General features: G+C 50.5%; 1 protein-coding gene across 1 annotated transcript in view; it reads left to right on the plus strand.

The window, feature by feature from the left end:
- TDRD9 (tudor domain containing 9) overlaps positions 1–13,622 on the plus strand; it is a 2,559,831-nt gene that overhangs the window by 1,515,237 nt on the left and 1,030,972 nt on the right. Inside the window, exon 26 of the mRNA XM_069638191.1 lies at positions 8,640–8,852. Within this exon, the coding sequence (XP_069494292.1) occupies positions 8,640–8,852 (213 nt within the window). The remainder of the gene's footprint in view (positions 1–8,639; positions 8,853–13,622) is intronic.

The raw sequence follows: 13,622 nt of genomic DNA on the forward strand, positions 1-13,622 counted from the left end.
ATGGCTACCGGAGGAGAAGTCATTGCTTATCAACGTACGGGAGCTACGGGTAGTGTTTTGGGCCCTGAAGTCTTTCCTTCCGTCCCTCAAGGGCAAGGTGATACGGGTCTTCACGGACAACACCACCACAATGTTCTCCATCCGGAAGCAGGGGTACCCCAGATCCCCGGCACTCTCCACAGAGGCACAGGACCCATGGCACTTGGCCGTTGCCCAGGGTATGTTCCTTGTCCTGTTTCATCTGGCAGTAGTGAAGAACATAGCCGATTCCCTCAGCAGAGAGCTGCGCTCGTGCCACGAGTGGGAGCTTTGGCAGGACCAAGTGGATCTTCTATTCCGACGATGGGGCAATTCCCACATCAATCTGTATGCGCTGGCGCCGAACACCAAGTGCCGAAGGTTCGCCAGCAGGTTTCCCCAGCCGGGGAGCGTGGGGGATGCATTCTCATTCCCCTGGGATGGCCTGTTTCTCTATGCGTTCACCCGGTTGCTTCTGCGACTTGTCAATCAACTCAGATGGTCCCGGTGCAGGATGATCCTCGTGGCACCGGCGTGGCCGAGACAGATATGGTACCCGGACCTTGTGGACTTGTCAGCATCCCCTATAGTCAAGCTTCCGGCGGTCGCAGATCTTCTCGCCAGAGAAGGAGGCGCAATCCTGCATCACGACCCAGGGTCGCTGAACTTGCAGGCCTTGGCTCCTGCAGCGCTAGAGTCTGTAGGATACGATTTCCCGGCTGACTGCAAGGAGGTACTTGCCAAGGCCAGGGCTTTGTCTACGCGAAATGCTACGGACGTAAGTGGAAGAGGTTTGCAGTCGGGTGCTGTGCACAGAAGATCGACCCTCTATGTATTACGGCTCCACAAGTGCTGCCTTGTTTGCTGTTGCTGGCCAAAGCAGGGCTGGCACATGCTTCCATCAAGGTTCATCTTGCGGCTATGTCCCGCTACACCAGAACTCTGGGATGGTCGTCGCTGTGGTCACACTGCCTGGTCAAGGAGTTCATCAAAGGACTTTTTCGTTCGTTCCTGACGGTTAAGGCTCTGGCCCCGGCGTGGGAGCTCAATGTGGTGCTGACTAGGCTCATGGGTCTTCCGTTCGAGCCTGTGCTTTCGGCACCACTGAAATTCTTATCGTGGAAGACGACATTTCTTGTGGCCATCACCTCTACACGACGAGTGGGAGAGATCCAGGCCCTCGCTTGTAAACCACCGTACTTAACATTTCACGAGACGAGAGTAGTGCTACGGACCACCCCTCCTTCATGCCCAAGGTGCCGTTGGACTTTCATCTCAACAAGCCCTTGTTGTTACCAGTTATCTTCCTGTTGCCTTTGTGGCCAGCTGAGAGGACTTTGCACTCGCTGGATGTGGCTAGAGCGCTGAAGTTCTACGTGGACCGCACAAAGTTTTCGGAAGACATCACAGCTGTTTGTGAACTTTGGACCTGTGAACCAAGGGAAGGCCCTCTCCAAGGCTTTCATTTCCGGGTGGCTCTCCGGTTGCATCACCCATTGTCTTTGGTTGTCAAACCGACAGTTGCCTGGCCGTCCGAGAGCCCATTCAACCAGAGCGATCGCTGCAACTACGGCGTTCTTGTCTGGTGTGCCCCTGCTGGACATCTGCAGGGCTGCTACGTGGAGGTCGACGCACAACTTCACGAGATTTTACTTCATCGACCGGGATTCCAGGGAGGAGTCCAGAGTCAGCCGAGCAGTGCTGCGCTACCTGTTCGCTTGACGGTGAGTCTGGTGAGGAGATATGAGATGCTTAATGTTGAGCCTTGTCACCTCCCGTGGTTGTGCATGTGTGTACTGCTATTTATTCTTTATTCATGAGCATGTGAATCCATGCCAGACCCCATGCGGTAGAAGGAACAAGTTACTTACCTGTAACTGTTGTCCAGCATGGGTCTGGCATGGATTCACATGCAAACCCTACCCCTCTACGGCACTTCTCTTGGTCCTACTGCTACTGTACGTGCTACTAAATCTGAAGATGGCTGCCAGAGGAGGGGCTTAGTTAGAGGGCAGTCATTGGCTGGGGGCAGTATGACCCAGAGACCAGTGATTGGTTGTTAGGAGAAAGACAGTTCATAAGTGAAACTGAGTTTTTCTTTACCGAGGATTCCCAACGTGACTATGGGGAATATTCGTGAGCATGTGAACGCATGCTAGACCCTTGCTGGATAACAATAGTTACAGGTAAGTAATTTGTTTCTTCTAATGGATACATTCCTCCTTTTGTTAAGTCAGAATTCCTGTTTTGGGGTTTTCCGTGCACTTTTGAAGCAAAACATATGGCGTAGTGAACTTTGGGCTACTTTCTGCTGTAAAATTCCAGGCATCCAGGAATCTGTGATTGTACTTTGAAAGGCAAGATTTATGTAGTGAGTTATTTTTTCTTTTTCTTCCCTTTTTCTTTGAAGTGAGAGCCTGGCTTTGTTAATTGGCATGTTGTGTGTGTATGCTTTGCGTGACTGCATTCAAGCTGCGGTGGATATGTTCTTGTGCATAGATCTTGGTAAATCATTGGAATTACAAATACCTTGTTTAGAAGGAGAGATAAGGGCATCTCTGCTGGCAGAGATTGTCTTAGTGTTGTAATTTCAGGCTGGGCTAAGGACCCATATGATAAATTGGCAAAGAAATGGGAATGCAGTGCTGGGCTGTGTGAGCCATGAGAGGAAGGTTTGGGCATGGTTGGGCCCACTGATGTACTATCCTGTTTACTACGGGTCCATGTGGACAACGGAAATAATTCACCGCTCTTGGGAGTCAGGATGTAGTCTCTTGTATGCGTATAGACAAATGCACCAGAGGAATGTTAAATTAAGCAAGGATGTGTTGCGATGGAAAAGGAATTAGCTGCTGAGAAGCACATTTCACTGATGCATAAATTACAATTATAAATTTGGCATGACAAGGGGTCCAGATATTAGGAAGTTGCAGCTGTCAGCGTTGCCCGATAGAAATACAAAAAAGAAGAGGCAGTGTCAACGAAAGGGAAGTTGCCGCTGTAATTGCCACTGCAGGGGCAGATTGGGATGGTGATTTGAATGACACACGGCCTAGTAAGAACGTTGTTTTGTCCTCCCTTCCTTGTCTTATCGTGCCTTCAAACACTTGTGTACAGGCGCGTTATAAAGGACTTATCACATCATGTTTGGAATGCAGCTCATTCATAGTGTAGCCCAGAAGTGAAAGCATAATCTGAATTAAAATAGGATGAAAAGGCTGTAGCTGCTAGGCAGGTAATGAGGAGCAGGGCTTGCCCCATCCACATAATCTGGGAGCGGGTGTTGTGGATTTGACCACACTGGAAGATTACACACAACAGAAGGTTGGTGAAATTATTACTCGACTGAGACAAAAGTCAGGGGAGCCTTTACTCACCTGGATGGTGCAAATGTATGATGGCGGTTCTGGGACCTAGTAGTAGATCTCACAAATTCCCCACGTTTCCTTCCTCTGGCCAGTGACACTAATATAGAAGCAGCATTGCAGGCTGGGCCTCCTCCAGATGCAAATGGCCAAGCTTTGCAGGTATCTCAGTTACACATAGCGGCTTAAGGGTATAACCGTAAATATCCCATCACCCCGGATTGGCCCACTGAGTGAAAAAAGTGGTATACGTTGAAGGAGGCAGTTAAAAAAAATCAGAACATATGAAGGAAGCAGCTCATGTAGATGAACGGGTACATATGGGGCTGGTGCTATTATCCGTGTCAACAAGAAATATGGTCATAACTGCCCCACCCGCATGCAAGAGCGTGGGCATGACTGGGAAACCCACTGTTGAAGTTGTAGATGCTGTTCAGCAATTGTCTGATCTGGGTGAACGGGAAAAAGTTGAGGACAGACCCAGAGAGAGAGGGGTGCAGTCAGACCCCCAGCTTATAGCGATTTTGATATCCAATAAAATGCTCAAACTGCAGATTTTTTTTTAAAGCCCAAAAATGGCGTTTCCAAAACACATTTAAAAAGGGGGAAAAAAATACTCAAGTGGCCAGTTTCTCAACACTTTTTTTGATTCAAGAAATGAAATGTGCAAGCACATCTCATCACTTGTGCAAATAAGAGCAGCCCAATCCACAAAGGACATTTGAATGGGCACTTCTTATATGCGCCCATTCAGACGTCCTTTTTCACCCCTTTGCGCAAATCAGGGGACGTTTCTGCACATTTAACAGCACATCCCAAATTGACAACCAAGATGTGCTTTTTAATGAGCAGAAATTGTAGGCAACTCTATGCACCCACTTTGAGTAGGTGCACGGGGGTGCTACTGCTCGACAGGGTCTTTACTGACCCCAACGACTCATGCAGTACATTTTTTTTGTGACAGCTGCTGTTTCACTTGCATTTCTGTTGCCCAAATTGTATAGAAATGTGTTTTAAAAAAAATAATAATTGGGCTGCAATTTACAATGGCAGGACCTTCAAATGCACAGGGAGCCTGTAGACCATTGTTGGGAGAGAGCTTCCAACACAAACTTATTCAAGGCGGTTAGCCAGCGCATCATTTGCGCTACAGCTCAACCCAGTGGAAATTAGCAAGTCACCTTTGAGAATAAGGTGACCTGCTTATTTCCAAAAATGGGTTATCTAAAAATAGCACATTCTCTGCTCTAGATGCCCCGTTTTCCAAGGATCTGAGTAGTTTTCAAAAAATTAAAAAATGGTCACAATGAAAGGGAAAGGAGAGAGAGAGAGGGGGAGTGATTGGTGCGCTGTGAAGTGGTAGGCAAGAGGGAGAGCAGTGGGTCAGAGGGGGAAGCTGTGCGCAAGAGAGCAGGCAGGATGCAGTGTGGAGGTGGGCCAGAAATCGGAGGGAGCAGATGTACAGAAAGTGGATGGAGCATGGACACAGTGGTAGAAGTGGGCCAAAAAAAAGAAGGGTAGGCAGGAAAGAGGCAGTATCCTGCCGATTGGGAGAAATGATGAGGGAAGAGTGCGATAGACTGGGAGAAAGGATGTAAGATGCAGATGTAGCAAGAAAGAATGAGGGACTGTATTCTGCCGGAGGAATTGGGGAGCATAAGGTGTGAGGTTTGAGTATGGTTTGGAGTTTGGCAGGGACCAGAGAGAGCAAATTGTGACTTGACAGTTTGACAGGGCATGCGAGTATGACTGAGAGTTGGGTACGAGAATACAACTTGTGATGGGGAATTGGTGAAACGTGTGAGGAGTGTCGGAGATTTCTGTACAAAAATGTTCTCACCTTGGAGACCCCGGCTCTTTTGCTGGACTTAACCATGGAGTGAGTGAGACCTTTTTCTCACTCTGTTTTTACCTGATTTGGCTTTTGTGTTTTCACTGTTTTTGCAGTCTGACAAACTCCATAGGCATCTGCTTTTTGTATGGTGACACAGCAACTTCAGTGCAGTGTCACTGAGAAATCCTTTAGATTTCTCTTATGGTTTAATTACCTTTTCTTGGGTGAACTACAGTTCCCAAGAATAGTAAAGTGACATTGACTTTACTTGCCTTTTCTCTTTGTAGGTCCAGCACACACCATTTTATGTGGAGTGCTGGGGGCTTACTTAGTAGCCCCTTATTCTACTTTTTGATGTAACATATTATGTTCCCCTTACTACTATAAATGTCTGGTGGAAGTGGTTTACTTTTTCCTACCATTGTGCTTTACTACCGCAGGCTGAACCCTCAGCTGTAGTATAGCACACATGGTTGAGTATTTTGTGAAAATGGCCCCGCCATTTTCTTGTTTGTGAGGTCTTTCTTGGGTTTTACTCTTTGTTGAGACCGGTTTGAGCCCTTTAGCTCCAGTGTGTCTGGAAGGACAGGATGTGAGGGAGGGTCTCAAAACTCCACTGTCCTTGGTCTCTAGGAATGCATGAATGGGGAAAAACTTGCTTAAAAGGCGAGGGTTTTGGGACTATAGACAGCCGACCACTGGGAGAACCACCCGATGAAGAAACCGTGAACAAAGCTTGCTGCAAACTCCTGGTCCTTTGAATTGCTTGGTGAAGCCCTGCTGCTGTGCTGACCTCCTTTCTCACCTCATCAGAGTAGCTCCAGATGGAAAAAAGTCTCGCCTTGGGTTAGTGGGACCAAGTAACCCAGAGATGAACTTCACTGGACCACCCTCCCCGACTGTCGTCTTCTTCGTTGCTGTGAGAGTCCAATGCCAGGGGTCGAGTGTCCCTAGTCGAGTGCAATGTCTGCTGCGGAACGAATACGGATAGAAGCTCCAGGAGACTTCTAAGGACCATCCTGACGCAGGACCTCCAGATCCAGAGTCCCCTCACCAGAGTTCAGGATCGAGGGAGTGAAGAGTCTACCCGGTGTCTGAGATCCGCACAGTGCCGTTTGAAACCAGAGTGCCGCTGAATCGAAAAGAGCCCGTAGCTGCCGAAGTCCTCCCAAGTACCGCCGCAGGGAAAGGCTCATCTAGACTTCATTGGAGGATTTAGTTGTCCCTGCATTTACTGAGAAATTACCTTTTTACCTCCCTTTTCGGCAACTTCAGAATCTGCAAAGTATACTAGTGATATAATAAATGCCATTACTGTCCTTGTGATTGAAGTCACCTCAGGGTGTAGTAAATGCGTATGAAGCATATCCAAAGATTATCCACTAACTTGTTTTGCTCGATGTGTGGCCTTTGAAGTTAGGAGAAGTAGAACTGAATTGTTCAGTACATGAAAATTATGCTAACTGGAGCCTATGGCAAAAGCAAGACAAAAAGCTAGTTCCTTTGGTATTTTGGAGTTTCAAATTACCCTAGGCTTGTGATACGTACATTCCATTTGAGAAGCAATTGCTAGCGTGTTATTCGGCTCTTATTCATACAGAAAAATTTGCAGTGGGCCATGATGTACTGATCAGGCCCGATGTCCTGATTATGCCGTGGGTATTGAGCTCTCCTAAAACACACTGGATAGGACACGCTCAGGAAGCCAGTATAATGAAATGGAAATGGTATATCTAAAACAGAGCAACATCGGGAAAGGGTGGGGTTGCGAATCTACATGAGCAAGTGGCTAAGATACCACCTGTAGACTACATACTGCAGGAAGTGACAGAAATAAATGAGTCTCCAGTAAAATGTGGAATACCTTATGGGGATATGGTAGTGGAGCAAACGGAACATGCCTGGTTTACCAATGGCTCTGCTCACTACATAGGAACGGAGCGCTAATGGAAAGCAAGGTCATATAATCCCAAAACAAAAAGAAAAGCAGTCAGTTTGCAGACTTTGCACTCGCTGGATGTAGCTAGAGCGCTGAAGTTCTACGTGGATCGCACAGAGTTTTCGGTAGACGTCACAACTGTTCGTGAACTTTGGGTCTGTGAATCAAGGGAATGCTCTCTCGAAGACTTCCATTTCCAGATGGCTCTCCGGCTGCATCATGCATTGTCACCGGTTGGCAAACCGACTGCTGCCCGGCTGTCCGAGAGCCCATTCGACCAGAGCGATCGCTGCTACCACGGCGTCCCTGTCTGGTGTGCCCCTGCTGGACATCTGCAGGGCTGCTACGTGGAGGTCGACGCACACCTTCACAAGATTCTACTGCGTCGATCGGGACTCCAGGGTCGGCCAAGCAGTGCTGCGCAACCTGTGCGCTTAAGGTGAGCCTGGTGAGGAGGTAAGAGATGCTTAATGTTGAGCCTGTTGCCACCTCCCGTGGTTGTGCATGTGTATACTGCTATGTATTCTTTTATTCATGAGCATGTGAATCCATGCCAGGCCCCATGCAGGAGAAGGAACAAGTTACTTACATGTAACTGTTGTTCTCCAGCATAGGTCTGGCATGGATTCACATGCGAACCCTCCCACCTACCCCTCTGCGGCTCTTCACTTGGTCATACTGCCACTTGGCGTGCTACCAAATCTGAGGATGGCTGCCAGAGGCGGGGTTTAGGGAGAGGGCAGTCATTGGCTGGGGGCAGTATGACCCAAAGATCAGTGATTGGTTACTACTAAGAAAGACAGATCAGAAACAAAACTGATACTGATTTTTTTCTTTACTGAGGATTCCCAGCCTGACGACGGGGAATATTCATGAGCATGTCAATCCATGCCAGACCCATGCTGGAGAACAACAGTTACAGGTAAGTAACTTGTTCCTTCCTCACTGGAAGCACCCACTATTCCTTTCCACTACTTTTGCCCAGTAGAAATTGCATCCAGTTGTGTGATCTCGAAGTTATGGGGTTTCAAGCTTTCCGAGGGAGCCCAGGGAGTGCTATCGGCAAGGAGGCTAATTCTCGCTGGTTTAGCATATTTGCAGTGCTACATGTTGGAGTGGCAAGGCCAGAATAGCTGTTATGTCTGGAGTCGGAGGCTTTTTATTTATTTGTGCGTGACAGTATGGAATTTTGATTTTTACAGCACATTGTCATTCAAAGAGCTCCCAGGTATAATCCTGCACACAGAATTAAAGAAGTGGCTGTTGCAGATGCCACAACGCAAGACTAACGTAGAATATGTTTAACTTGTCCTACCACCTATCACATAAACAAGAAGTTATGTTTGAATTCTTATGTTTCAGACGTGCTTTCTCTAGTTGCAGGATTCATGAAACACTAATCACACATGTACGTGTAACAACAAAAGGCATTAGACTATTACTCTAAATATTTGCTTTTTTTGTTACATATTTTACTTTTCAGGTGGTGGAAGTTGGGCATTTCTGGGGTTACAGGATTGATGAAAAAAACCTGGCTGGGCTCCGAAACCTCACCACGCAAATCTCCCACCAGCAGCTACTGCCGCTTCAAGTTCGCCCGCACCCTGATTTGGTTTGCCTGGCACCCTTCTCGGATTCGGAAACCTGCAAATACTACAGAGCCCAAATTCTGTTTATATCTGGAGAAGATGCAGAGGTAACTCCCACCTGACCGTGTCAATATCTATTCAGTGTGTTCACTGTCATGTTAACCGGATGGAGCGAAATATTGCCTTACTCAAAGGCTTGCTTGGCAGTCAATCCCTAATGCCTCCACCCTTAACATGTTTTCATAAGTGCCCAGAAGCTATTGGAAATCATTATTTTCACCAGTTGATTTTAAAGGGGCTGATTTGTGTGAAGTTCTGATATACAACTTGACTTCTTAGATTGAATGAATGGCATATAAAGGAAGTGCATCAACCACAGCAAGTTCCAAGCCTACCGCCACAAAAATCACTCAAACTAGGGTTTACTATGTTTGTTTCGAGTTCAGGTATTCCCCTTTTTAAATGTATTAACTTGGGTTTGTGTGGCATTTGCACAATTTTTGTTTTTATATCGTGCTCCCTCTGCAAGATGCCTGAATGATGCCTTACTCTCGGTACTCGCTCTGCTCTCCAGAGGCGACCTCTCTGCCAAGCTGGCATTACATTTCGGACCAGTGCTCGTTGGGCTCTGTGCCAAGTTCTGCATTGAAATGTCTATCACAGTAGGGCTGCCAGACCATTGTCTAACATGCAGTCATCAGCCTCCGCTGCAGCTATGGTGCTGCCTGTCCTCCATCCATCCCTCGTGCGTATCTGTCACACTTTTGTGCAGCCTTCATACGCACCTTTAGGTATATGTTGTCCCTGCTCTTTCCAGTCCCTTCTGCAACCCATGTTCTCCAGCATGGGGTCTGGCATGGATTCACATGCTCATGAATATTCCCCTTTGTCAGGCTGGGAATCCTCAGTATAGAAAAAATCAGTATCGGTTTCATTTCAGATCTGTCTTTCTTAGTAGTAACCAATCACTGGTCTCTGGGTCATACTGCCCCCAGCCAATGACTGCCCTCTCTCTAAGCCCCTCCCCTGGCAGCCATCCTCAGATTTTTACCATACGTTCAAGTGTTGGGAGTCCTCGTGATTTAGCTCTCGAGCCTTTACTGCGTTTTGCGATTTTTTCAAAGAGTTTTTTCGGTCAATCGAGCCTCAAGCTCCACCGTTTCTACTTCCGATCAACGGGGACCCGTTTGGGAATTTTCTACGCCCCTCAAGGGCGAAGTTTTCATCGAGTTATGCTTCTTGGAGGATTCCAGAAGATCTGAGGCCTACCTCGTGGACATGGCCCAGGACAAGGGATGCTCGCTGCCGGACCCAAGCTGTTCAGGAACTGCCCTGGATGCATATTACAGAATGTTTTCAAGGAGCATGAGCATTCGAGATGTCTCTACTGCCTTCATGAGGACAAAACACACGTAGAAAAGGACTGCGTTTTGCAAGAACCTGTCGGAACGGACCATAAGGGATCGCCAGATCCGCCTGGCCATTTGGCTGGAGAAGGGCCCAGCAGGTGAGAAGAAGTCAGAGCGGTCTTCTAAGTCCTGTGAGAGCGCCCCGGCAACGGGGGCCCAACAGAAGGCAAAGCACCGCGAGTCCACGGGCACTGGGAGCGCCGAAGGGTCGGGCTCTTTGGCTGCCAGGCAGGGCGCACCTTCACCGACGCCATCAACCGCGAGCCCCACGCTCTGGCTCGGGGAAGCGAAAATCCGAGCTTCTGGAGAGGCCCCGGTTGATCTCGAAGGGATCAGCAGAGGGGGAGTGAAGTGGTGATCCTCCCCCCCAAGGTGAAGGCCTCAAGCGCGCCCAAGGTGGTGAAGGCCTTGATTCACCCGACTAAGGCATCTATCGAGGGAGTCGTGGCGACCCTGGCGAAGCCTTTGAAGGCTACCCCAGTAGAAGCGACCTCGGAGCTCAAAGTTTCCCTGCCACCGCAGAGGGAATCCTCTTTCCAGCCCATCGACAAGACCTCCAAGGCCCCGGGGGAAAAAGAGGGGGGGGCCGGTGGCCATTACGGACACGGATACAGCCTCTGAGGAGGAGCTGGTGGAAGCTGTGAAGGGCCTCGACAAGAGGTTCGAGAAGGTTCGATCCCGCGGGAGAGATCCTGAGGAAGTGATCGAGGAGAGCGATGGTAGCGACGACGAGGCTCCAGTGGAGGAGCAGCCATCTCGCCCATCGCAACCAGTGCCCGAGCCACAGGACAGCTCGGCGGCCATTTTGATGGCAATCCAAACCTTATGCACGGAGAGAAGGACGAGGTTGCCACTAACCCCGACGGGCGAACCGACGGAACCGGGCCCTTCGGGAAGTTCTCCAAGCAAGCAGAGGAGAATTCATCCTCCGCACCCTTCCAGCCTTCGCGGCCCGTAGAGCCTTCATCTCCCTCTCCAGATCCCAGAGATGACAAGTCGAAGGATTCGACGATGGGGACGGATGATGACGGCGGTGACGACAGGATAGACCTTCCATCATCACCACCCCCTCGGGCTTCTCCGCCTGACGAAATTGGCTCCTTCCACGCCATGATTGCCAGGGCATCCAAGCTCTTCCAGCTCTGCCGCGCGGAACAGAAGGAATGCTTCCTCTACCAACGGAGTGAGGCCAAGAGAAATACGGTCCTTGCGGTACTGTTGCTCGTCGATATCTGGGACGAGGGGCTTGCGGTCCTAAAGAACCCGTTCACGGTGCATGCCACGAGAGATCGGTATGAGAAGAAGTACTGAGTTGCTGATTCCGCCCCCCTGTGCCTTAGGGCCCAGCCGACCCCGGATTCGGTCGTCTCTGCGGCGGCCAAGAAGAAAGCGGCAAGGTCATCGGCTTCGACTTCTACCTCCCCACCCGACGGCGAGGGAAAGAAACTGGATGCCATGGGGCGAGGAGTCATCTCGTCTGCGGCGATGACGATCAAGGCGGCCAACGCTCCAGCGATCGTGGCCCGCTACGACAGGGAGTTGTGGTACACGATTGCTCCCCTGCTGGACTTCCTACCAGACAAGACGGCTGAGGCCTTGGAGATTCTGCAGGAAGGAGAGGTGGCATCGGACCACGCCATAACGGTGGCCACGGACATCGCTGACACCGGTTTCCGCCAGTTGGGCAACAGTGTTTGCCTTCGATGGTGAGGATGGCTCAAGGCAACTGATTTCCGCCAGGACGTGCAAACCAGAGTTTTGGACATGCCCTTCGATGGGAACAGCCTGTTTGGGAAAACAGTGGATGAGTCACTTCAGGCCATCAAGGCCGACACAGAGACGGCTTGGGCCTTGGGAGTTTTGCAGCAATGACGACTGCCCTTTCGGAGCTCCGGAGGCAAGCAAGGTGCCTCCAAGGGATTCTCGTTGGAGCTTTGACGTACCGCCAGGCAGCCCGTTCCTCGTCGCAGGAGGCCTACAGAGGGTGCGGCTAGTCAGGAGGATCTTGTTGCCGTCGCCAAGGAGGCCAAGGTGGCAAGTCTACCTCCAAGCAGGACTGGAGCGGCTGTAGCGTTGGGCCCCCACCGAAGCACCCCGGTGGGAGGCCGGCTGGCAAGTTTCGTCAGCGTGTGGGAGTCCATCTCCACCGACCGTTGGGTGCTGGATGCCCTGGCCCACGGGCACACTCTCGAATTTCTAAAGAAGTGCCCCCACATTCCTCCCGTGGCCAGGAAGGAAAATCACGTTCCCTCAACTGCTACCAGAAGTAAGGGCGATGCTCAAGAAAGGTGCCATCGAGCTTGTCCCGAAGAGGCTCCGGGGCTCCGGAGTATACTCAAGGTACTTCCTCGTCAGAAAGAAGACAGGCGGTTGGCGTCCCATCCTGGACCTGCTCCGGTTAAACAGATATATCAAGGCCCAGAAGTACCAGATGGTCACCCTCCAGCACGTGCTGGGACAGCTGGAGGCAGGCGACTTCCTATCGTCGTCGGACCTGGAGGATGCTTACTTCCACATCCCCATTCTAAAAGGACACCGAAAGCTTCTCAGATTCGTAGTCCAAGGACGGCACTACCAATGCAAGGCCCTGCCTTTCGGATTGAAGTCGGCGCCCATGATTTTTACCAAGTGCCTAGCACCGGTGGCGGTGCACCTGCAGGGGATCTATGTTTACCCCTACCTGGACGATTGGCTCATCCGGACAAGGAAGCTCGCCGTCGAGCACACAGCGAAGAACGTCCAACTGCTCACGGATCTGGGATTATCCACCAACTTCCCAAAATCCCACCTAGTTCCGTCACAGGTCGCACTGTTTCTGGGAGCCAAGCTCGATACAGTGGCGCGACTGGCTTCTCCGTCGGAGGAAAGGACGAAGGCCATCCTGGGCAAGGTGCAGCGTCTGCTGGCCACGGACGTGGCCAGGGTGAGGTCCATCAAGTCCCTCCTCGGCATGATGTCCTCTTGCATCTACCTGGTGCGCCTTTGCAGGCTGCGGATGCGCCCTCTACAGGAGTTCCTCGATGCCTGTTGGATGCAAGCGGCAGGCAGCTTCGAAAGACAAGATCACGCTCAACGAGATCTTCCGCGAAGCTATCAGGTGGTGGGGCAACCGTGCACATCTTGCGGCGGGCACAGACTTTCAGACACCAGATCATCAGGAGACAGTGACGACAGATGCCTCCCTGGAAGGATGGGGAGCGCACACCGGAGATCTACACGCGAGAGGCCTTTGGCTCCCGGAGGAGAGGTCACTCCACATCAATATCCTGGAGCTCCGAGCAGTTTTCTGGGCTCTCAAGTCTTTTCCTCCCGTCCCTCAAGGGCAAGGTGGTGAGGATCTTCACAGACAACACCACCACAATGTTCTACATCCGGAAGCAGGGAGGAACCAGTTCCCCCGGCCCTATCCAAGGAGGCCCAGGATCTGTGGCATTGGGCAGTGGCCCAGGGGATGTTTCTGGTGCCTTT

The sequence above is a fragment of the Ambystoma mexicanum genome, chromosome 14, assembly GCF_040938575.1.
Source record: "Ambystoma mexicanum isolate Mex_15411 chromosome 14, UKY_AmexF1_1, whole genome shotgun sequence".
In the NCBI taxonomy this organism is placed as follows: domain Eukaryota; kingdom Metazoa; phylum Chordata; class Amphibia; order Caudata; family Ambystomatidae; genus Ambystoma; species Ambystoma mexicanum.